This window comes from Perognathus longimembris, chromosome 24 (assembly GCF_023159225.1).
Source record: "Perognathus longimembris pacificus isolate PPM17 chromosome 24, ASM2315922v1, whole genome shotgun sequence".
Taxonomy (NCBI): domain Eukaryota; kingdom Metazoa; phylum Chordata; class Mammalia; order Rodentia; family Heteromyidae; genus Perognathus; species Perognathus longimembris.
The window spans coordinates 28,518,183-28,540,296 of NC_063184.1; the positions used below are offsets into that span (position 1 = coordinate 28,518,183).

Below are 22,114 nucleotides of genomic sequence, written 5' to 3' on the forward strand. Positions count from 1 at the left end.
CGTGGGGAGTCTCCCAACGGTTGTTTTCTTACTTACAGTGAAAAAGGATGGGGTGAGGAAGGTTGGGAGCAGGGATCTGAGAAACGGCTCGTACCCAGACACAAGGGCCACATACGCCCCTACTTTACGTCTGGAAGAATAAGCTGCCGGGCGGGGGGGGGGGGGGTTGAGGAAAGCTCACAGAAACGCTCACAGACGGAAAGCACAAAGGAGGGCTCCCAGAGTCTCGAACCCCTGGAGCGCGCTCGAATCAGGAGGGTGCTGAGGAACCTCAGCCTCCGAAAAGAACATGAAACCAACAGGGGGAAGAACGCTCGCTCGGCGGTAGAAATGAGCACTTACTTCCTTCCGGTCTTGGGATGATGGCTCTATTGAACCCGGGGAACAGCTAGAAGAAGAAGGAAAACGGGATTTAGCACAAGTCAACGCAGCGGATCCTGCAAGCGTGCCCAGGGATCGTGAACAAAGATCTCTGTGTTCATCCATCTGGTCTCCACCCATGTGGCATTCCGCGCTCCGTCCTCCTCCCCGGCTCTGAGCCACCAAGCTCCTGGGCTCTTGGGAGACTGCACCCAAGGGTGTGCACACGACGTGATAGGGAAACAGGGCCCTGAGGAGCTGGAGCTGGACGAAGGTGATGCAAGGCTGGGACTGGAGCCCAACTAACCAACCGGGAAGCCTGGGCTGCAGGTTACGCTCCACAGACACTCAGGGGAGAGAGGCTGCGTGCTCCGGCTGGCTGCACGCGGTAGTGACCGGGAGGGGCCCTCACGCGGGGCACAGGCGCTGGGCATCCAACACCACCCTCGCCGCACGCCTGGCCCCGGGCATCTCTTCCACCCTGCCGTCCCGGGTGTGCCGCCTGGCGCTGACCCCGGGGTACGCCACGCGACTCTCAGTTCTGGAAGCTGTGCTCTCTGTTACCGACCTCGAGGAGGGAGCCACGCAAAGCCCCGGTGGATAGCCAGACCGTGTCCCGAAAGCCCAGACCTGTGACTAACATCAGAGGCTGGGGGGCACTCCTCTGGGTCTCCGCCTAGACTCGTAGCATCTTCCACTACCCGGTCCAGGTAGTGTCAGAATTGACTGAGTGGAACTGGAGATCGCCAAACTGGCGTCAGGGGCTGGGTCGGATGTGAATCCATCCGTCCCGCATTCTGCCTGTGCAAAGTGGGCGGGCGGGGGGTGGACCGGGAGGGGGGGTGTTCTGCTTCCCCAGGGGGTAGAGCCGGAGTGTACGAGCCAAACAAGCAAGCTGAGCAAGCACCAGGCTCCCCTGGTTCATTCCTACGACTGCCAAAAACCAAAACCTGCAGCAACATAACCTGATGCGAATCGCAGTCGCCATCAACACTGTACTACGGGCACCCTGACTCCCGGGGAAGCACGTTTAGGCCTAATTAAATATAAATCGACAGAGGAGCAGGTTATAGATCGCTGGCAGAGCACTTGCCTAGCAAATGGAAAGCCAGGGTTCCCCCACAAAAATAAGCATAGGGGAGGGCTCAAGCGGTAAAGCGCTTGCTCGTTACTAGCATGTGCGAACACCACGGGTTCAACCCGCAGTATAGGAAAACAAAAACAAAGAATGAAACACATACAGTAGGATGGCACCCCTCCAATCACTGCTCATTCTGTTCTTTTTAACGTGGCATCGACTCATAAAACAGAGTAATCTGGGTTTTCATTTTCCAGATGAGACTGCTGCATTCAAAGAGGGCCCTGGCCTCCTTGTCCTGGGTTTTTTGTTTGGGCTTTTACCAAACAACATGCCCTGTTAGCATGAAAGAATGCTCTCCTAAGCCCATGTCTTCAGTTCAGTTCTGAAGCCTCTCTTCTTATGTCACCCTCTTTCCCATCTAGCTCTGAATGTTCGAGAACAGAAAATGCTTTCGAGGCAAAGTCAATCTACCTGGCCCCTGCCGAGGCCGGATGTTCACAATCACAATACTGTCCCACCGTGTGTTTAAATTGCTTCTATGGTGTTTGCTGACATGATTCTTGCCCCAACCCCAATCTAACACATGGACTGCCAAATCCTAAATTCCTAACGCCTAGCAGGCCACGGGAATAAAAGTCACGCTCGAATAAAACGGCAACGGATGGGATTCAGGTGCCCCTGAGATGGCGACTTCCGAAGAGAGAGGCCCATTTGCGGGGGCTGCGTTGACTCCCCGTCCCGGAAGCCATCCGAGCCCACCGCACACCGATGCCGCCAGCAAATCTTGGCGGCCATTCCGTCCGCTGCTGCCTCGTATTTGCTGTCCATCTCCACGGAGCTCAAAACGCGCTGCCAATATTCACAGTGCTCATCACCCAGAAGACTGCCAGGGGGAGCAAACAAGACATCGAGAATTCTGATCGCTTCCTCAGGCCAAGCCAGTGAAGAAAACACCAGCCATGAAAGCTAACGAGATACCAGTCTTGTGTGTTTTATTATCCTGTGTGCTATTTTTCCCTAGCCAAATTACTAGCATGCTGAATTCGAATCCCAGTTTCAGCAGGGAACTTTGCTCCAATGCTATAACAAAAAATAATAATAATAATAATAACAGACGAGAATGCAAGTCGGTAGTTATTCTTACGGCTTCTTTTCCGCCCAGAGCTTCCAACCACTGCTTCCTTTCCTCTTCTGAAAACGCTTGCATGGTCAGGGAAACGCCCGGCCTGAAAGACACCAGGAACATAGTAGGTCACCAGCCATACTAACACCTCCACGGATGCCCCCGAAGGCTGCACCGGGAGGGGCGGGGTGTAACGCAGAACTGCAGTTAAATACATACAACATAGAACATAGGAACTGAACCATTTGTAGTGTCATTAACGACATCACTGTGTATCCATCACTACCATCCACCTTCAGACTGTTTTTCACTTCACAAAAGTACAGCTGTGTGCAACCATTAATGATCAGCTCTCCATTCTTCCTTGCTCCGTTCCCATTCCTACTTGGCTTGCTTCCACATTTTGGCTACTACGGGCAATGCTAGCCCTGTACAGGTACAAGTGCACAAATACTGCGCGTGTCCCTGCTTTGCATTCTACTCAATGCATATCTGGAAGTCGGGTCGCTGGGTTGCAGGTACATGCATACAGGTACACAGATGACAAAGGAGCACAGGATGTCATCAAGGAAATGTAAATAAAAGCAAGACACCACACACACCTGTGGAATGGGTAGAATCCGCACTGCATGCTAATGGGAGCCTGCACACGGGTTGCCAGTGAGAATCCCATTCCCCTTCCTTCCCTCCCCACCCCGTGCAGAGTTTTTGCACATGTAACCGTAGTGGTGCTATTAGGACCCAACAATCACATCCTTGATGAGTTACCCACAGTGGTTGAAAAGCTATACCTGCACAAATTATCAGCTGAGTGTTTACAGCTGCTGTACTACTTGGAAGCAACCAAGACACCTTTCAGTAGGTGCGTGGATCAATCAGGTACAAAGCACCCAGACAATAGAGTATTCATCACAACGAAAAAGGAATAAGCTATCACCGGCTGAAGGATGAAAGGATGCGTGAGCAAGAACACACACACACACACACACACACACACACACACACACACACACACCCTCTTCTCTCCAGGCATGGCTTGTCACTTTCTACAGGTCTCAGTTCATTGGGGTCTTGGCATCTTTGGCTGGGAGATAAGGTTCTGTACAATCTCTGATTGTGTAAATGTTTCTTTTCGATGAATCGTGCGAACGAGTTCTTACTGAACTGCTTGTCCCATGTGAAACAGCTCGCCGGTGGACCCAAGACAAGTTTCCACTAAGACTTCAGCATGATTAAAATCAGGCAACATGTGTTTATCATCTCCAGAACAAAGTGTGAGTCATAGGTGTGTGCTTTCTATTTTTTCCAGAAACTCTTATGAGAAACTGACTACAGCTGGTGCATTTCTATCACCTCTCAAAGTCTTTTCTTTATCTCCGGCACTTTCTCCTCGCAGTAGAATTCAGTGTAGACCTTGTAGCAACACACTGGCTTGATTTCTTTTCCTTTCCCTTTTTAACGTTCCTCTCAGACAAGCATCAGGCTGTTTTTGAAGGTTACTGTGGTACATTTTGGTAGCTGTTTCTTCATCTTTGACCACAACGGCTTCTCCAGGTGCAATAATGTCTCGGCAGACTTGTATTATGAACGTTTACTGTGCTCTTTTTGTATATTTTCTGAATGTATACACATAGTGACCTGTCAGGTCAAGTAGAAGTAAAATGTGGGTCTTGGGTAAGCCTTAATAGAACTTCAAAAGGGAACGAAGAGATACTGGGTAGCGCACAGACTAGAGAGGCTATTCCTCAGACTCTTTCACGTTGGGATCTGAGACAGTGTACCTCGGAAGAAGTCCTGAGTGACTCGCCATTCACAAAAGGGTAACCCAGAGCCCTCCGCAACCCTGTTCTTCACCGCCTGCACCACAGATCAATCACAGTCTGGGGCATTCATTTATCGGAATAGTCACTGCACACATTTATATACGGGGAAAGGAAACAATCCACTTCCCCGTCCAGTGCCACTCACACTGTCGGAGCCGGGTCTCCTCCAATGCTTTGAGGCAGGGCTTCTCAGAACAGTGGTCCAGACCAGAAGACTCTGCGTAGGAGAGGCTGGCCTGTGCAGGGCAGGCTCTGTCCACTAGATGGCGGTGCAACTGACGCCATCCCCACACAGGCCAAGGACGACCTTGATTTAGTGTCCGCAGACAGGGCCAAACGCCCTGTAGGCACAAAACTGGCCACTTCTGGGCTGGGGATATAGCCTAGTGGCAAGAGTGCCTGCCTCAGATACACGAGGCCCTAGGTTCGATTCCCCAGCACCACATATACAGAAAACGGCCAGAAGCGGCGCTGTGGCTCAAGTGGCAGAGTGCTAGCCTTGAGCGGGAAGAAGCCAGGGACAGTGCTCAGACCCTGAGTCCAAGGCCCAGGACTGGCCAAAAAAAAAAAAAAAACTGGCCACTTCTGATTCTCACAGGGACATGGTTCCTCAAGACCCCTCCCCTCCCCCCTTTCCTTCCTTCTACCTGGGGTCTCTCTACATTTCAGTTCCTAAACTGTTCACCTAATCTTTAAGAGTCTGCCTCAACAGCATGCCCATGGCCAGGGAATTAACTGCTGACACTACAGAAATGAAAAGATTGATCTTAAAAAATCACTTGTAATTTAGAAGGTTTGTCCAGCCCTGCCAGTCAGCTGGCCTGTGAGTTCCCTTACAGTCAGACCTTAATTGCACTGCCGGTTTGTTTCTGCCTTAACGCCAAATAGTTAACAATTGTTTGGGTGCTGGAATGAAATGCAGGACAAAGCGTTTGGTCATTACTTATTGCGTCGTGATCCATTCCAGCTGCACGGGCTTGCTTCTAGAAACCACCAGCTCCTCACTGACTTCACTGAGGAAAGGCCCGAGCCCCACGCACAAATACCACATGAAAGCCTTGGTGCAGAAGCCTCCAAGTTCAGGCCTATCTGATCACGGGCAAAAGCACCGGAGGAGATTATAAAAAGCAGGGAGTTTCTCACCATCCTCATACAGTCTCTGCCATGTCAGCACAGCGAGAACAAATCGACACCCAAGTTTCTTTAGGCAGAGTCCGAGTACCGTGAGTGGGAGAGGCTCCCAGAACAGTAATTCTTTACACGAGCTGACGGACGGGGGCAAAGCACAGAGCGGCGTATAGCAAGCAAGCATTGCCGGAGAACCCGAGAAGACGTCACTCCGGGGAAGGAAGTTGTAGCAGCTGAGCAGAGTCCAGCTGGCCATGGACAGAACGATCACACACACACACACACACACACACACACACACACACACACACACACACACACACTATTTTCCCCAAGACAAAATGGGTAACAGGATCCCCTTACAGCCTGTGTGGTGTTTGAAATGTGGCTGGCATACAATGATGGATGTGCGGTCCTTTCAGATCCTTACATTCAAAGGCCAGCTGCAGTTGTTCACGCTTGTAATCCCAGCCCTCAGGGAGGCTGAGGCGGGAGGATCTTGATTCGGGGCCAGTCTGGGTAACACGGCAAGACTCCCTCTCAGAATAAAAAATTAAGACTCTTGTTGTATTTCTTTATTTTCAGCTGTGTTCCTTTTCGTCAAGAAAGCTTTCGTGTGATATAATTCACACCATAAAAAAAAAAAATCGACTCGCTTCAGTGCACAGTTCAACAGCTTTCTAGGTACTCACAGACTTGCTTGTATAACCATCACCAAAACCGATTTTAGAGCCTTTTTTTTTTTTTTTGTCACCCCAGCGGGAAAAGATTCACATCCATTAGTCATGACTCCCCTCTAAAGTCCCAGACATGGACAGGGCTTCTATCAACCCTGACTGAGCTAGCGCTGGCTTCGCAACCAAGTCAAAAGATGAACCCACCATGGTTGCTAAGCCACCAGGGCTCTTTCTGTTATGTAACCAAAACGGAACCCGGGCTCAGTGGGTATCACCTGCTGTCACAAGGCTTCCTGGTTGCCCGATTTCCCTCCCCTCCCTCCCCCCGCCATTTTGGAAGCAGTACTGGAGTTTGAACTCAAAGCTTTCTGGGGCAAACACTCTTCCATTTGCCCCCACCCCTACCCTGTCTGGGTTTCGTGATTTTTAGTTATTTGGTAGAGTTGTTTTTCACCTAGGGCTTCCAAGTTTTTCCCCCGAGGTGGCCTGGGCTTGAGACTCGGGGGCAGGTTCTTAGGCCTCCCCTCCACACAGCGTGGATGAAGGGCCTGTGTACCAACCCCACCCGGCTTACCTGGTCACTTCCAACACAGTGCAGCACACACAGCTACTTGGAAAGAAGGCCAAATTCACGTCTACAAAGCCAATTTGAGTGTGTACATGGTGCAAAGGGTCCCCACAGAAAAGCTGAGAAAGCGCCACGAGAAACCCACCGGCATCACCCACCGCTCCCTAAAACGTGACGTTTAGTCTTCACTGGCAGGAAGCAAGCGATGAAGCCCAGAATGAAAGCCCCGGAGCAGCTGGGCAGTAGAGGAAAGGATGGTTGGCTGACAGCTGCCTGACCCAATGTAATCCGAATTTCTGTCACTTCTGAGCAACAATCCAATTTCATTTCAGCCAGCCCACGTTGCGTGGGTCACCCGCCCTGCATGGAAAGCACTGCCCTTGGAAGTGCAGGGCCCAGTACCGCGGCGTGAGGCGTGCGTGGCCCCTCTCGTGGAATTCACAATCTAACCAAGAGCTCCTCATTCCTGGTGTCCCCTCGGCCAGCAGCCAGCAGGGAGACGGATCAGGTAAGAGCCATTATCACCTCCACCATGGCCGCGAGACCTCGTGGTGCATTCACCGCTCACCCAAACCCTGCTGGGTTTGCTCCAGCAGTGAGAACCAGAAGGAAGGAGAGCATGGTCTCCCCACTGGTCACCGCGCATCTCGGGGGTGCTCCTCTGTACAGGAAAGCGTGTCCACTGTAACCCCACAGGAAGGTCTCCCTGCAGAGCAGTCTAAGGCCATCTGCTCTGCAGGGTTTGCCAAGGTTTCCTCCTTTTGTATTGATGCATATTGATTGTACAAAGGAAGTGTCACTGTCATCAGTTCATACATGCATGTAATATACTTTGATCAAACTTCAGCTTCTTCCTAGGAGAGTCATTTTTATCATTGGTGTGTTTTTGTTGTCTTTAAATAGTCGTACAAAGGGTTTCGATTCAACCTGTCAATTTATGTGTACAATGTATCTTGATCAATTTCACACACACCCCACACACACACACACACACACACACACACACACACACACACACACGGACCTCCGAGTCACTTTTAGAGAGACTCGATGAGAACAATTCAAAGTCCAGCTTCACAGTAATCAAGATTAAATAGCTTACAATAAACACAAGGCCTTCAAGTTTAACAAATAACATACTTCAAAGGCCAAGGAAATCATAGTCGAAATTTCTTTCTATTTTCTTATTGTATCTGTGAAAATGATTCTTTTATCATGCCCAATAATTCTCTAACTTACCGGTCAGCAGCTTCGATGTCAAAACAAAACCTCCTGTCAATGGAGTCCGCATGCCTTCTGGTACATTCCTTCAAGAAGACTACTTCTCCATCGCCCTGCAAAAGAGCATGCCTCTCTTAAAATCCTATGACACGGGGCCACTGGCAGGGAGCAGAGTCTCCAGGTTCAAGATTCCAGTCCTCTTTCTACTGTCTCTCAAACCCTTTTGCTGAAACACAAATTAGAATCTAAACTATTAATCATCTGTTATTCTATTTTTAAGGTTCCCTAGATCTTACTCTGACATAGAAATATTAAGCCAGAATTCCCCAGTGCCATTCAAAAGGCAGATTGTTGGGCTGGGAATATGGCCTAGTGGCAAGAGTGCTTCCTCATATACATGAAGCCCTGGGTTCGATTCCTCACCACCACATATACAGAAAATGGCCAGAAGTGGCGCTGTGACTCAAGTGGCAGAGTGCTAGCCTTGAGCAAAAAGAAGCCAGGGACAGTGCTCAGGCCCTGAGTTCAAGGCCCAGGACTGGCAAAAAACAAAGGGGGGGGCAGATTATCAATAGTCTCAAAATGTCGGAGCATTTATTTTTCAGATAAGGTCTCTCACTTTTTCCCCCGAGCTGGTCTCAGTCTGTGATTCTCCCATCAATACTTTCCAATTAGCTGGGGTTGTAGATAGATACATAGATAGATATCACCATTACCATTCCTGGCTTAATGTACTCTTTTTCTTTAAAATTGGTGTTATTTTCATATGATACCATACGTCACAGGCAATGTGTGATGACTTTTGACCTACAAGAATCTCAGTTCTATGTGGATTGAGCCCCCAGTGTGGGAGGGCCTGAAATCAGGTCTTAGGATCATCGATAGCTAGAACCATTCAGCCAACACAGCTTTCCTGCTTCCGAAGTGAATCGCCCTGAATCCATCTGTGCTTCTCGCCTCTCCACTGTCCTGGCATTCTAACTCACTACACCACCCTCTGGGCAAAGGCAATGGAGAGTCAAGCTTGGTTCCACAGCCAGCCAGATACAGTGGCACACCCTCCTTCAGTATGCATTCAGGAGTTGGAAGCTCGGAGGAGCAGGAGACGTTCAAGGCCGGAGTGGGCTACCCAGCGAGTTCACGGAAGCTTACTTTGTGGGACTATCTCGAAAAAATAAAAGGGGAGTTGGCATTAGCAATGCCCTGGGTGATAGGATGCTTGTCTAAAAGCACGCACAAGACCTGGTGTTCAATCTTCAGTCGTGGACGAAAAAGACAGAGCATGGAAGACAGGTGAGCTTCTCACCTGAGGAACACAGGCGCTCAGTTAAGAGCATCTACAAGGTGCGTGAGGATAACCGTCTTCTAGACTACTTCCAAATAGCACTTTACTAGTCAAATAAGTAAGCACTCCAAATACTACACCTCATAATCAAAAACATATTTTTTTAGACCATTTGAAGACTCAAACAGAAAGATACGCCGTAAGCAAGACACGTCTTAAGACTTGAATTCACTCTACCAGCAAACTGGAGAACTAAAGCCAACACCGACTGTGAACCCAGCCTCCCCCATCTACACCCGCATCTCCGCGTGTGCTCCGTCAGCCCGTAAGCATGTGGTTATGGCAACATGCTTTACGCATGCCCCACCAAGTAGCAAAGTACACGCACGCAGTGGGGAACGTGCCTTCGTTCTGTCTTTACTTAAGCAAAACGACAGCCACCCAGTCAGCACAGAAAAGCCTGGACCTGCTTCCCGCAGTTACGTTCAGTCGCAGTAGCGTTGCCTTCAGACCGGCAATCACTGTGAGGGCTGCAACTCTGCCACACGAAGGGCCCGGCCCCTCGCCTGCATAGCCAACGCCAGAGGTCTTCTGACTTAATGGTACTGGTTCAGCAAATCACCTCTTTGGGAAGAGTAGTTTTGCGCACAGGGACTAGAGCTTTATTTTTACACATGCGAAGGGAAGCGTCGTATGTCTAACTGAAGAGTAGAAGTCTCTGGAGATCACTGTAAGGACAGTGTGTGGAGCGATGAATATCTGGTATGTGTGCAGGTCAGAACCCCTGTGTAAACCCAGGACTCAGGAGGCAGAGGCTCGCTGCCCGTGTCTCCTTCACCTTCCCCAATCAGGGACACGGAGCGTTCTACCGCTCTGCACGCAATTCAGAAAAGAAGAGCCAAGGGAAGAAAAGAAGGGCGCTATGTCCTGAATTCTACAAATGAAATAAAGGTATCATGAGGTGACTATAGACCACTCAAATGACACTCCCAACAAAAAGCATGGCGTGCAAGAAGAAATTAAATACTTACGAGTTTCCCCCCAGATCTGTGCTCAAATGGGATCATGTTGAACTTCTTGGCCGCCTTCCGATACATGCAGTAGTGTTTGACCCAGCTGGATCCAAACGGGGCAGGCCCTTCCACAAAACACAAGAACGTGAGGTGAGCAGACCCGCGGAGCCGCAAGCACATTGCTAAAGAGAAAACCCCAAGATGTAGCAATAAACATGGCCCTGCGAAACAAATCAGCCGTCCTGCTGCTCTAGGAAAAGAGAAAGGCATGCGAAAATAGGAGAGCCCCTGGAGATTCTTTATGGTAAGAGTTCAAGTCACTGTCAGCAACGCAGACCTGAACGAAAGACTAGAGAAACTAACATTTACCCCTACCTGAAAATCTCTTCATTGTTTCATCTCAGTATTAAAGAGTTCACGGGGTTTCAAAAGTCCCATTCCACATATAGGATAGTGTTGACTCTTGCTCTCAAACTATGAGTGCAGAACCAAGAGCACTGTAAAAATTTAAATAAAAAAAAAGAACACCTGGTCTAATCCACTAGACGCCTGGTAACTGCTACCCTTGTGATGACAAGAAAGCTAAGTGTCAGAGATGACGTATGATTGGAGTATATAGCTTGTGCCAGGCCCGGGCTCTATCCCTTACACTTAAGGTGGGGGGGGGGGGGAGAGTGACAGCAAAGAGAGGAATGAAGAGCGTGGACTGTAAGACTGCAGGGGTGATCAGAACCCCCTTCCAACTCTTGGCAGGAAGTGGGCATCGCCACAATCAGAGCCCTTCCAGTCCACACTGGAGTGGCTAGGCATGGGGAATCTGCCAGGCCAGGAAGTCGAGCACCGGCGGTAGAGCCTAGGCCCTGGGTTCGATCCCCATCCAAAAAAGAAAAGGGAAAGTCCTACTGTCGTGAATCAAAGCTTGGGCCCCACAGAGGCTAGCAGTTTTTCTTTCCCTTGAGACAATTTTAGTTGATCACCATAATTTCTTACACAGTCAAACCAAGATGCCTTCTAACTGGAATGTCAAAAACAGAGTACCAGGAAAGGGGGGAAAAAGAGAGCACATTTACGACTGATAATCCATTCAGCTTTAGGGGGAGCTAATCACGTTATCCCAGGAGGTGAAAAAGATGAAAGGGGTTAAGAGGGCCCACAATGCCGTCCCAAGAGCTGAATGTAGAACCCTCTGGGATTGGTGTTGCAGACACTTAAGCCTGTGTTTCTTTGGTTAACAAAAATACAGCACAAATTCAATGCCCAAAACGAATCACACACCACTTCATACCTAAAACAATGCTCTTGTATCACCTTCCTGTGGTTGTACCTGCACTATCTCTGTTATCTGAGTATATTGGAAACCATGTATACTGGTATTAGAACTAGGAAATTGAAAGGGAATAGCAAAATCGAGAGACACAGGGTAAAAAAAAGACAAACAACTACAAAAGCAATACTTACAAAACTGTTTGGTGTAAGTGAACTGAACACCTCAGGGGGGGAAAGGGAAAGGGGGAGGAGGGAGGGGGGAATGAGGGAGGAGGTAACAAACAGTACAAGAAATGTATCCAATGCCTAACTTATGAAACTGTAACCTCTCTATAATTCAGTTTGATAATAAAAACTTAAATTTTAAAAAAAATACCTACAACACTTCTCAAAGAGGGGATGTTACGTTCTATCTCCTCGCAAGCTAAGGGAGCTTGGACCAAATGCACCTCAGAAATGAGCAAGCGCACCTCAAGTCACCGTCCGCGGGCCTTCTTCCTACACACGAAGCCACAACCCCCTGCTGCGGGGGGACCCCACCCACCCACCCAGCGCCCCACGGAGGCCCCTGGCACCCGACAGGACACAGCGCCTGCCCGGGCTGCCGCCTCGCCCCCTCCCCCCCCCCCCCCCCCGTGAGGGAGGGAAGGACCCTAAGCCGCCTCTTGGGGCGTTGCCGGCACCGCAGGGAAAGAAAGGCCCCTCCAGCCACCGGAATCAACCGGGCGGCCACTCAAAACTCATGTCCTTCGTCAGTGCTAAGGAGTCCGAGTGGAACCCAGGGTCCCCGCGGGGCTGGGGAACGCGCTCTCACACCGAGCTGCACTCCCAAGTCTCTTTTCTGTATAAATATCCAGCCTTGTCCTCTTGTTCTTAACTGAGAGGGTGGGGGAAGGGCGTGTGTCTGAGATGGATTCAGTGAGTGTGTGTGTGTGTGTGTGTGTGTGTGAGAGAGAGAGAGAGAGAGACAGAAAGACAGACAGACAGACAAACAGATAGATGGAGGGAGGGAGGGAGGGAGGGAGGGGATAGAAGAGGGCGCCTCATAACCAGGTCCGCCATCCAGCCGGCCTGCGAGCCCCTTACTTTTCTCCTGCACATACAGGTAGCCTTCTGCGGTGAACTGACTGGCTCGCTTGTGGTCCTTGGGGTTCTGCCGGATTTTGTTCATCAGTTCTTCCACCTCCGACCGGGTTCCTTCAAACCGGTTCCGCGTCTGAAACACAGAGAATGGGGGCGTACTGCAGCGTCCTGGGGGGATTCCTCCATGTACATTTAACATTACGGAGGAAATAAAACCACATATCCCCCCCTCCCCCCAAAAAGGAAACTCTTCCTCCTCCTCCTACCAAGATTTATGCTCAAGCAGAACAAACACCTGCTGGCAAACTAGTTGACGGGAACCTAAGTCCAAGGATGCAGCTAACGCTTGAAGCTAACACAATGAGTGGAACTAAAGTGGGTTCACTCTAATTAAACTATAATAAAGACAGAGGGGGGGAGATTGATTGGAACACAGTGTAAACATGTGTAAAAACGTAGAAACTAAATCCTCCCCCCGCCCTGTAAAAACTAATAGTGTAAGCTAATACGTATACTGGAGATCCCATCTCTAAAACACAGGCGCTAACAAGCCAGGCCGGATGAACGGCTCGAGTTAGAGCATCAGATGCACAAGCGAGTCGAGCAAACGTGAACAAGCTCTGAGTTCAAACCCCGGTACCGGCCCCCCAAACCCCAAACAAAATGAACCAAAAAAAAACCAAACAACCCCACAAGACAGGACAGTACGTTGCCAGGCAAAGTGGCTCCCAACTGTAATCCCAGCTCCTTGGGAGGGAGAGAGAGCAGGAAAATCATGGTTAAAGGGCAACCCAGGCCAAAAGGTAGTGAGAGCTCATCTCAACAACTAAGCCAGGCACGGGAGGGGCAGGCCTGATGGGGCAGGCAAAGCCTGGTACAGGGGAAGACGCTCATCTCTGAGGCCAGCACTAAACCTGAAACTGGGCCCTGGAGGGAGGAAATGCCCAAGGCCCGCGCTGGCCCTGACCTTAGGGAAGGAACTCGGCTTCGGGAAGAGGAGCAAGGAGCGGTCCTCCTCACCCGCCCCCCTCCCCTCCCTCCTCCAGACAGGACTGTAAGGAAAACCTCTCTGCCAGGACTCTCACGCAGACCATTACACGCCAGAGAAACGATTCAGGGCCATGGTGACACATGGTAAAGCTGTTCGGTGGCATTATTGTTATTACACACGCCCCTCAGACGCTGTCGCTCACACGTCCCAATACTTATTTTCCAACAAAGGAAAATATCTGTCCCTGTACTTAAACAGTTCCTAGCTTCTTTAGGGGTTCTCTGTGACTCTTAAACTTGCTCAACTACATTTCCTTCGGTGAACAATCCTGCTCTAGAGTCTTTTTTACTCCATATTCTTACAGGTACAGGACTCAAGGTCAGGTGTTTTGTTGTTGTTGTTGTTTTAATCCTTTAATTTTGATGCAATTTCCATTCTTTTTAGAAAATCTATTTTCTAAAAGCCACCCAGCCACTTTCCGGCTTTCCATTTATTATTCTAGATTATAGAAAAATGGATGAGGACTAAATGCCCCAGAAAAAGCCTTACCGTATCCATAATAGAAAGGGTGCCACTGGATGGGGGAAAAAATAGACCATTTTTGCTTTTAAATCATCTACCCTTTTCTGATTATAGTTTTGTTATTTAAGGTTATTTTTTTTACTATCGTAAGATCTTATATTCTTCACCAAAATGATCTATAATGTTAGGATATATGGACAGTTATGTCTTAAGACAGGGTCACATTTGAGTTCACACACGTCATAAAAAGCAACCCTCTAACCAGCAGCCTGATCCCCTTATTCTTCTGAAAGCTGATATCATCGGGGCGTGAGATGAACGGCCAGGAAAGACGATGTCACCATCAAGGTACAGCCAAACAGGTGCTTTCAAAGGGGCCAGGACTCCCAAAGGGAAAAGAATGATCTAAGAGGCAAAGCTGTGGGCCCGGTGAGTCGCTCGGCAGGCGAAGGCCGGAGAAATACTGAAGGCCGGGGGGTGGGGGGGGCGGGGGGGGGGGAGATGGAAGGGCAGCCTGGACAAGACAGAGAGATCGTTCCCTAGACCTCTTTATCCAAGACCTGATGGGAAGTGTGCATTCACCAAAGGAAAGCAACCAAGACCAGCACCACCTGCGAACACCAACACACAGTGCACGCGCCGAGAATGGAGGGGGGAAACCGGGCAAACACGAAGCCTGGCTACGAATGAAATCCACGGGGTGCGGTTCACAGCGCAGACACGCCACGTTCACAGCGCGGATAGGCCACGCGTTGGAACTTAAAAGCCTTCGGTCTCGAACGGCAAGGCGTTGCTGCGGGTTCTACCTGCAAGGGTCTCAGAGGCTTCTTATCTTCAGAACAATCCCCCCAAGGTTGAAGAGGAGCCACCAAATGGATGAAGTTCTGGAGTCTCAAGGAGCTGCAGAGCAGAGGGTTATACCACCCGATGACCACTAGGGGGCAGCCGACCCCCGCTTTCTTGGGATCACCAGATCAGCCGGGTCTTCCAGGTTTTTCTAATACGCCAAATACATGACTGACACACCTTCCAAACATGCAGTGTTACACACACACACACACACACACACACACACACACACACACACGGGAGGGATTTCCCTTCCTTACGTTCTGAATGTTGATCTGTAGTTCCATCTTGTAGTGATTGAAGTCTTTGGAAAGTTCGTGTCCCTGATGATAGAAAGTGAACATTCCCTGGAAAAAGGACAGCATCTGTGACAAAGGACAAAGACGACATGAGCGCGTCCCAGCACACCTGCGGGAGGAGAAGGAACCTGAGCTCCCCCTCACCATCCTGACCGAAGCCATCCAAAGGCAGTCAACTCCAACTTGGGTAGATCTAAGGGCAGGTTATTTATTATTTACTATTATTTTAAGGGGGGGGGGAGTGGTGTTTTTCTTCAGCACCAGTAAACAACGTTTACATGTGCTCTGGGAAGTAGAGGTCATCTCCATTTGTCCTCATTTGTCAAAGGGATCCCAGTGTCCACGAGTAATGAAAACCTCGATACTGTAGGTCAGTTCAGTCTATAAGACAGGACCACGGATCAAAATGCCAGACTGTAATGGCACCCGGGGCAGAGCAACTTCTGTTTTGTTGACAAGATGGTTCAGTGACCTGCCCAGGGTGAAGTCAGGCTACTAATTAAACCCTTCAGTTTTCTACCAACTCCCAACCTGGCCTCTCTTAATTAGAGGGCAGCCGCTCCTGCCCACATTGAGTGTATGTCAAATTAGCAGAATAGATTCAGGGAGGGTGCAAAGAAAAATCCTGATAATCTTTTTCTTTAGAACGCTGCCCAGGATACCAGTCAGGAATGGGTGGCTGTGACATCAAATGGCCAGCCGTGGTCCACTCCCAACCACAGTAATCACTTGTGTCCCTTGTGACACAACGCCGGGCAAAGTCACAGAAGCTGTCTCCATTTCCTTATTTGCTAAGCGGGACAACAAAAGTATCTCACGAACTTCTCGCATGGAATTAGAGAGGGTGTGACCAGGGCAGTACTTAGAATGAAGACTTAAACCACGACTGAGCACGGTCAAGACTCGGTTCGCTCATGCCATAATGACTTAGCGCGAGTCATTATGCTCTGGAGGTTTAATGTCTTCTAATTGTTTAAGTTGATTTTATTCCTCCAACTGGATTTCTAATTCATTATTACTTGGTTATTCCTTTGTTTCTCAAAATTACAGATGTAACAGATATGTAGTATTCAAGTCACTGCTCAAAAAACTGTATCAGGGGGCTGGGGATATGGCCTAGTGGCAAGAGTGCTTGCCTTGTATACAAGAGGCCCTGGGTTTGATTCCTCAGCACCACATATACAGAAAACGGCCAGAAGTGGCGCTGTGGCTCAAGTGGCAGAGTGCTAGCCTTGAGCAAAAAGAAGCCAGGGACAGTGCTCAGGCCCTGAGTTCAAGGCCCAGGACTGGCCAAAAAAAAAAAAAAAACTGTATCAGGAAAAAAAAACATCAAAAGTTCATATTAAGTTTTAAATTAATATTGACAATCATAAACTCCATTTCCAGTTTAAGATACATATATGCCTAAGTATGCATATTAGCATCTAACTGAAGCCATTGGAAAACCTCTGTGTAACCAATAAAGTCATGGTTTCTAATAGAAATATAGAGAAATGCTAGGGGAGGGGAGGGGGGAAGGGGACACACAAACTCGGTTGGTAGAGTGCTAGCCAATGAGCAAAAGTCAGGTCCCGAGTTCAAGTCCTGGTCTCGGACCAAAAGAAAACAGAAAGAAAAGGTAAGCAATGCTAGTCACTCACAAAACCGCTCGAAGCACCGACAGCCGACATTAGATCTGGACTGCCACCCGCAGTGAGAAGATGGAAAACTCATAATAAGCTCGGAAGAATCACAGCTGAAGCACAAAGCCGTCAGGAAGAGCCTTGAGGAAAGACGGTCCCCGAAGCCAGCAGCCTTGTCTCTCACCGTCCCATACAAATTCTTCCAGATGGATTTGTAAAAGTGGGTGGAGACTACGCACCGGGGTGCGGACCTGGAGGAGCCCATGCGCCACAGGAGCCTGTATCCCCTGCTATCGTGCCATTCCTGGATGCTAGGACTAGCTCTCGTCCCTGACAATGGGGGCTTCCTGATGGCGCACTGTGGCCTCGGGCCACCCAAAGCCCCGCAAGCCACCCGCTCCAGCCCGTACTCACAGGTTCCACGAATTCGAACTTCTTCCTCTCTTGGATTTCCTGAAGCTTACAAACATACTCGAGAGACAGTTCATAGAAGTGCTGCCGGTTCTGCTCCACTTGGAGATCTGCCTGTATGAAACATGACCGAGGTTAGTTCATCTCATGACCGAGAAGAGTACAACTCTCCACACCAGCGGTCAGGAAACCCCAGCCCGCAAGGCCACACGTGGCTCTCGAGACGGCAAGTGGTGTGGGAACACCGTGGACTGCGTACCATTTGCCAGTCCTCCTTGGTCACAGGGACCCGATGGTCAATCACAGTCTAAAGTCAGGTGCTGGGTTCTCTTCATGGAACACCTGCCCTCAACTCAAAAGTGACCCCCAAGGCTGAGCCGCATCTCCACAGTCCAAATCCCAGAACACCATTTCCCTGCACACACGTCCCGTACCAGGTGGGCTTAGGAGAGCCAGGCTGCCCACCCACCTGGGGGCGGCCATGCCCCTGAGCTCTCACCATGGACCCAGAAAGCAGGAAGAGCCATGAATCGAGGCTGATCATACCACGTGACCCTCAGGGTTGGGGGGGAGGGGTTCCTGTGCACTCCTGGTGGGAACAAGGCCGAGGGTACAACCACTGCAGAGGAGGAGCACGGCGGTCCTCCGAGAACCAACCACAGAACCGCCAGGTGAGCCGGCAATTCCACCTGGAGCTGTGGGGACCCCTGCAGGTCTCCACCCGTGCACCCGCAGATCAGCATGATCGACAGTAGCTCGACCTGAGACGGCTCCGAGCATCGCGCAGGCGTGAGGACCCCCAAGGAACTTCCTGAGGTCGGCCTGCCTTGTGAGTGGTGTTACAAATAGCCTCGGAGGGGGAAAACGGGAGGATCTCTGACCTGACATCCTCCACGAATAAACGAACAAAGGTCCCAAGCGTACTAAAGGAAGCCAAGCGCGTCCCCTATAATTCCAGCGACTCAGGAGGAGAATGATGGTTTGAATCCAGTCCAGGCAGCAAAGTCCATGAGACTCTTATCTCTAATGAATCACCAAAAAAGCCAGAAATAGAACTGTGGCTCCAGTAGAAGACTGCCAGCCTTGACCAGAAAAACATAACAGACAGCATCCTGAGGCCAAGCCCCAGTACTTGCAACAACAAATTTTTTTTTTAATTAATAAGGAAGCAAATTATTATCCAGATGTGGCGGTGTCTTCTGCAGGTAGCATTTGGAGGGTTGGCAGAAGACCTGGGCCATGAGACGTGACCACCGTCGGAGTACATTCTGGAATTGGGAGATGACATTTGCACTGGACAGCCACCTGCGCAGATACGAGTTGTGAGAGAAAGGGCCATGTGTAGAATGGAGGCACCTCACTAGAAAGCACCGTGGAAATGGAAATTTACTTGAGGCACAAACCTCCTCTTCTAGACAGCTGACAGCAGAGACAATGAATGGCGGAGGGACCGGAAACTGCTAAGGACAATCACAGGGCAGCTGTCATTGCAACACAGACAAAGGGCAGGAGATGAGGGAACTAATGTAATCCTGGCATGCTTTTCTGTACACTGTGGACCAGGGAGAGAAGAAAAGCCCTACCCACGCATTATAGGGAGGATTAAGAGGTATAAAAAGCACCTTTCTCTTTTATAAACCGGCGAGCGCCAGCCATATGTCAGCCAAAAGAATTGGAGAGACGATGTATGTATGGATGTCAGACCAGCCAATCAATATATCTGCCACTAAATACGTGACATTCAAGCCTCACCTGGCTTATGAAAGTCATGCAGGTGATACCTCAGGAAAGGCAGAAAATAGTGATGTGTTCCACCCACAATGGAGAATCATTCAAGACCTTGAACTGCCAACAACATTATTCCTAATGAAGGCAGATTATAATCACATAAAGTCGCCGTTGTATCCCATGCAAAAAGTTAACCATTGCAGATTTACCGAGAAACAGAGGAAATGAAAGACAAGACATGAATTTCTTTTTTATTCCAAAAAACTCCCTCCCGAAAAAAAAAAAGAAGAATCTATTAACACAAATACAACAAACACTGTTTCCTATGAAGGAGTAAATCTTTTCAAGTTCCCACAGTATGATTAATACCTCGAAGTAAAATGGTGCAAAAACTTACTAAACACAAATTCATTTGTTCAGGAAATCTTAAAAGCCAATTATCAGATTTATTCTGCATTATTGCTTCTAGGAAAAAAACAAAAAACTCAAAGCCAAAATACTTTCTGCCACGAATCCATGTTCAATCAAACACTATAAGATAAAAAAAATCATTTTTTGTGGCTCTTTTCACAGAACTCTTCTTTTTTAATTATCACAAAATCGGTTGTTTTCCTCATTATCTATACAGTTTTGGGTGCAAAGTTTTCAAAAGGAAAGAACATGCAAAAACTTAAATAAATAAGGAGGAATTGGAGAATGACACACAGCACCAACAAGGGCTCGTGTCCGTAATCCTAGCTACTCGGAAGGCTAAGCGTGAAGATCTTGGTTCAGAGCCAGCCCCAAGCAGACAAATCCGAAAAACTGTAACTCCAGCTAACCAGCAAAATGACAGACTGGAGGTGCGATTCAAGTCATGGTGCGCCAGCCATGAGCAAAAAAAAAAAAACAAGGAGCTGAGCTTGAACGTGATGCCTTGAGTTCGAACCCTAGAACTCTCACAAAGGAGGAGGAAGAGGAAGATGCGATGGAAGGTAACGTGACTTAAGAACTGGCTTGTTTTGTTGTTGTTGTTGCTGCTGTTTTAAATTCCGGAAACAAATTAAGAGACTAATAAAACGAGTACCTCTTGCAAGTGTGAGTCTTTCTTTTTGGCTGACAGATTCAAATGCTTATCGATGAGGCTGTAATTCTTTTCAGTCTCTTTGTCGAACTTCTTTTTTTCTTCCTACAAGTGAAAGAGAAAAAAACCGTATGAAGATGACACAGAAAAACAGTGACCCGCCTAGCGAGTCCACGGGAAAGCTCAAGGTATGGAAACGATCTGGAGACGCGTCCCACTCAGCGGGCTGGAGCAAGGGGGAAAGCTGGCCCGTAGCCCGGGAGCCCCGGGCTGCGCAGACTCGGCCTGGCTAAGACTGTGCACATACCACTCGTGCCCTCCTTCCACGGGCTCGTCCCCAACCCTCCGACTCACCAGGGTGAAAAACGAATGCTGTGGCAGGCCCGGCAGCCCGCACTAGCTGCTCGGGGAAAAGGCTGAGATCTGAGGATCCCCGTTCAAAGCCAGCCCAGGCAGCTGTGAGACTCTTAGCTCCAATAAACGACTCAGAACATGCTGGAAGTGGCGCTGCGGCTCGAGTGGTAGAGTGCTAGTCTTTAGCGCAGAGAGGCTCAGGGACCAAGCCCAGACACTGAGTTCAAGCCCCAGGACCAGCAAAAAAAAAAAAATACAAGTGATAAAACACTAGCCTTGAACTAATAAATAAAGCTCAGGGACAGGGCCCAGGCCCGTTGTTCAAGCCTCAGGAGTTTGTGCACTAACACACACACACACACACACACACACACAAACACACACAATGAATAAAACAACTAATGCTGTGACTCATTATCCACAAAAAGAAGCAAGAATGCATATAATAAGAGATTAAGACACCCATAACACTTGCTCCAGAATTTGACTTAGAGATGGAATTCATTTAATATTAAGTTTTGCTCTAGATTTTTTTTAAAATCATAATCATCCTTGTTATAAAAAAAAAACCTTGGAAAATTCTTCCCCAAATGATCCAATATGATTCTTAACTATCAGACCACCTGACCAGAAATGCAACTGATCTCTACACCAACTTAACCCGTGCTGCTCCCGACACCAGTGAGGCCAACAGAATTTGGCATAATGTGCCACACTCGTTTTGCACGGGTTTAGTTAGTTAGCAAAACAACCAATTTTCTCTTTCCTTTTTTTTTTCCAATCCTGGGACTTGAACTCAGGGCCTGAGCACTGTCCCTGGCTTCTTTTTGCTCAAGGTTAGCACTCTACCACTTGATCCACAGCGCCACTTCCGGCTTTTTCTCTATGTATGTGGTACGAGGAATCGAACCCAGGGCTACGAGGCGAGAGCACTTTACAAACACTAAGGCCATCATCTCCCCAGCCCCAAGACAACCGTTTCTTAGGCGATCTCTAGATCTAGTCTCGGCTTTTCTTTTGCTAGAGAAGCCTTTTGAGAACACAAGACTCAATCCTTCCGTTCAAAGAAGACAGCCTAACCCACAAAAAGCCACTGGACAGCCTGGCAGGTTAATAAACATCCTTTTTTAAATGTGTTTTTTCTTCTTCATTATTTGTTACTATGGTTAATAAACATTCTTGAGCATCGATGGGAACACTGGATCTTCATGGTGTCATACACGGTGCCATCAACTTCAAATTCAGCCTAGCGGGGACCACGCCCTCCTGAGCTTCCAACCCCCTAGAGCAGCGGGGAAGAATGATGCACGTGGACCCTTTGTAGGCAGCGATTGAGGGAAGAATGTGAATTCTACACACACACACACACACACACACACACACACACACACACACACACACACGCTAGAGACTGGGAGGTGTTCACAATCCCGCTCCGGTCATCGGAAGAAAAAACTGTCAATTTGCACAACCTAAAAAAAAGAAAAAAGAAAAAAAAAGAACCTAACAGCCCACTGTCTAAAATTTCTTGTAAGAAAGATCAGAGATTGTTTTGTTTAATGCCAATAGAGATCCCGGGCTCCTCTACAAAAGGACAGGAGGGAAAAGCATCCAGAAAGAGGGAGTTTTCTTTTAATCTTGTTTACC

General features: G+C 48.8%; 1 protein-coding gene across 3 annotated transcripts in view; it reads right to left on the minus strand.

Moving 5' to 3' along the window:
• Nucleotides 1-22,114, minus strand: part of Arhgap10 (Rho GTPase activating protein 10) — a 172,884-nt gene that overhangs the window by 76,818 nt on the left and 73,952 nt on the right. For 2 of the 3 annotated variants that reach the window (XM_048333754.1, XM_048333756.1), the window contains exons 5-12: nucleotides 20,117-20,218; nucleotides 17,326-17,436; nucleotides 15,251-15,355; nucleotides 12,632-12,761; nucleotides 10,298-10,404; nucleotides 8,000-8,094; nucleotides 2,586-2,667; nucleotides 343-388 (exon numbers count right to left, since the gene is read on the minus strand). In XM_048333754.1, the coding sequence (XP_048189711.1) occupies nucleotides 343-388; nucleotides 2,586-2,667; nucleotides 8,000-8,094; nucleotides 10,298-10,404; nucleotides 12,632-12,761; nucleotides 15,251-15,355; nucleotides 17,326-17,436; nucleotides 20,117-20,218 (778 nt within the window). The remainder of the gene's footprint in view (nucleotides 1-342; nucleotides 389-2,585; nucleotides 2,668-7,999; nucleotides 8,095-10,297; nucleotides 10,405-12,631; nucleotides 12,762-15,250; nucleotides 15,356-17,325; nucleotides 17,437-20,116; nucleotides 20,219-22,114) is intronic. The other variant, XM_048333755.1, reaches the window with a different exon arrangement.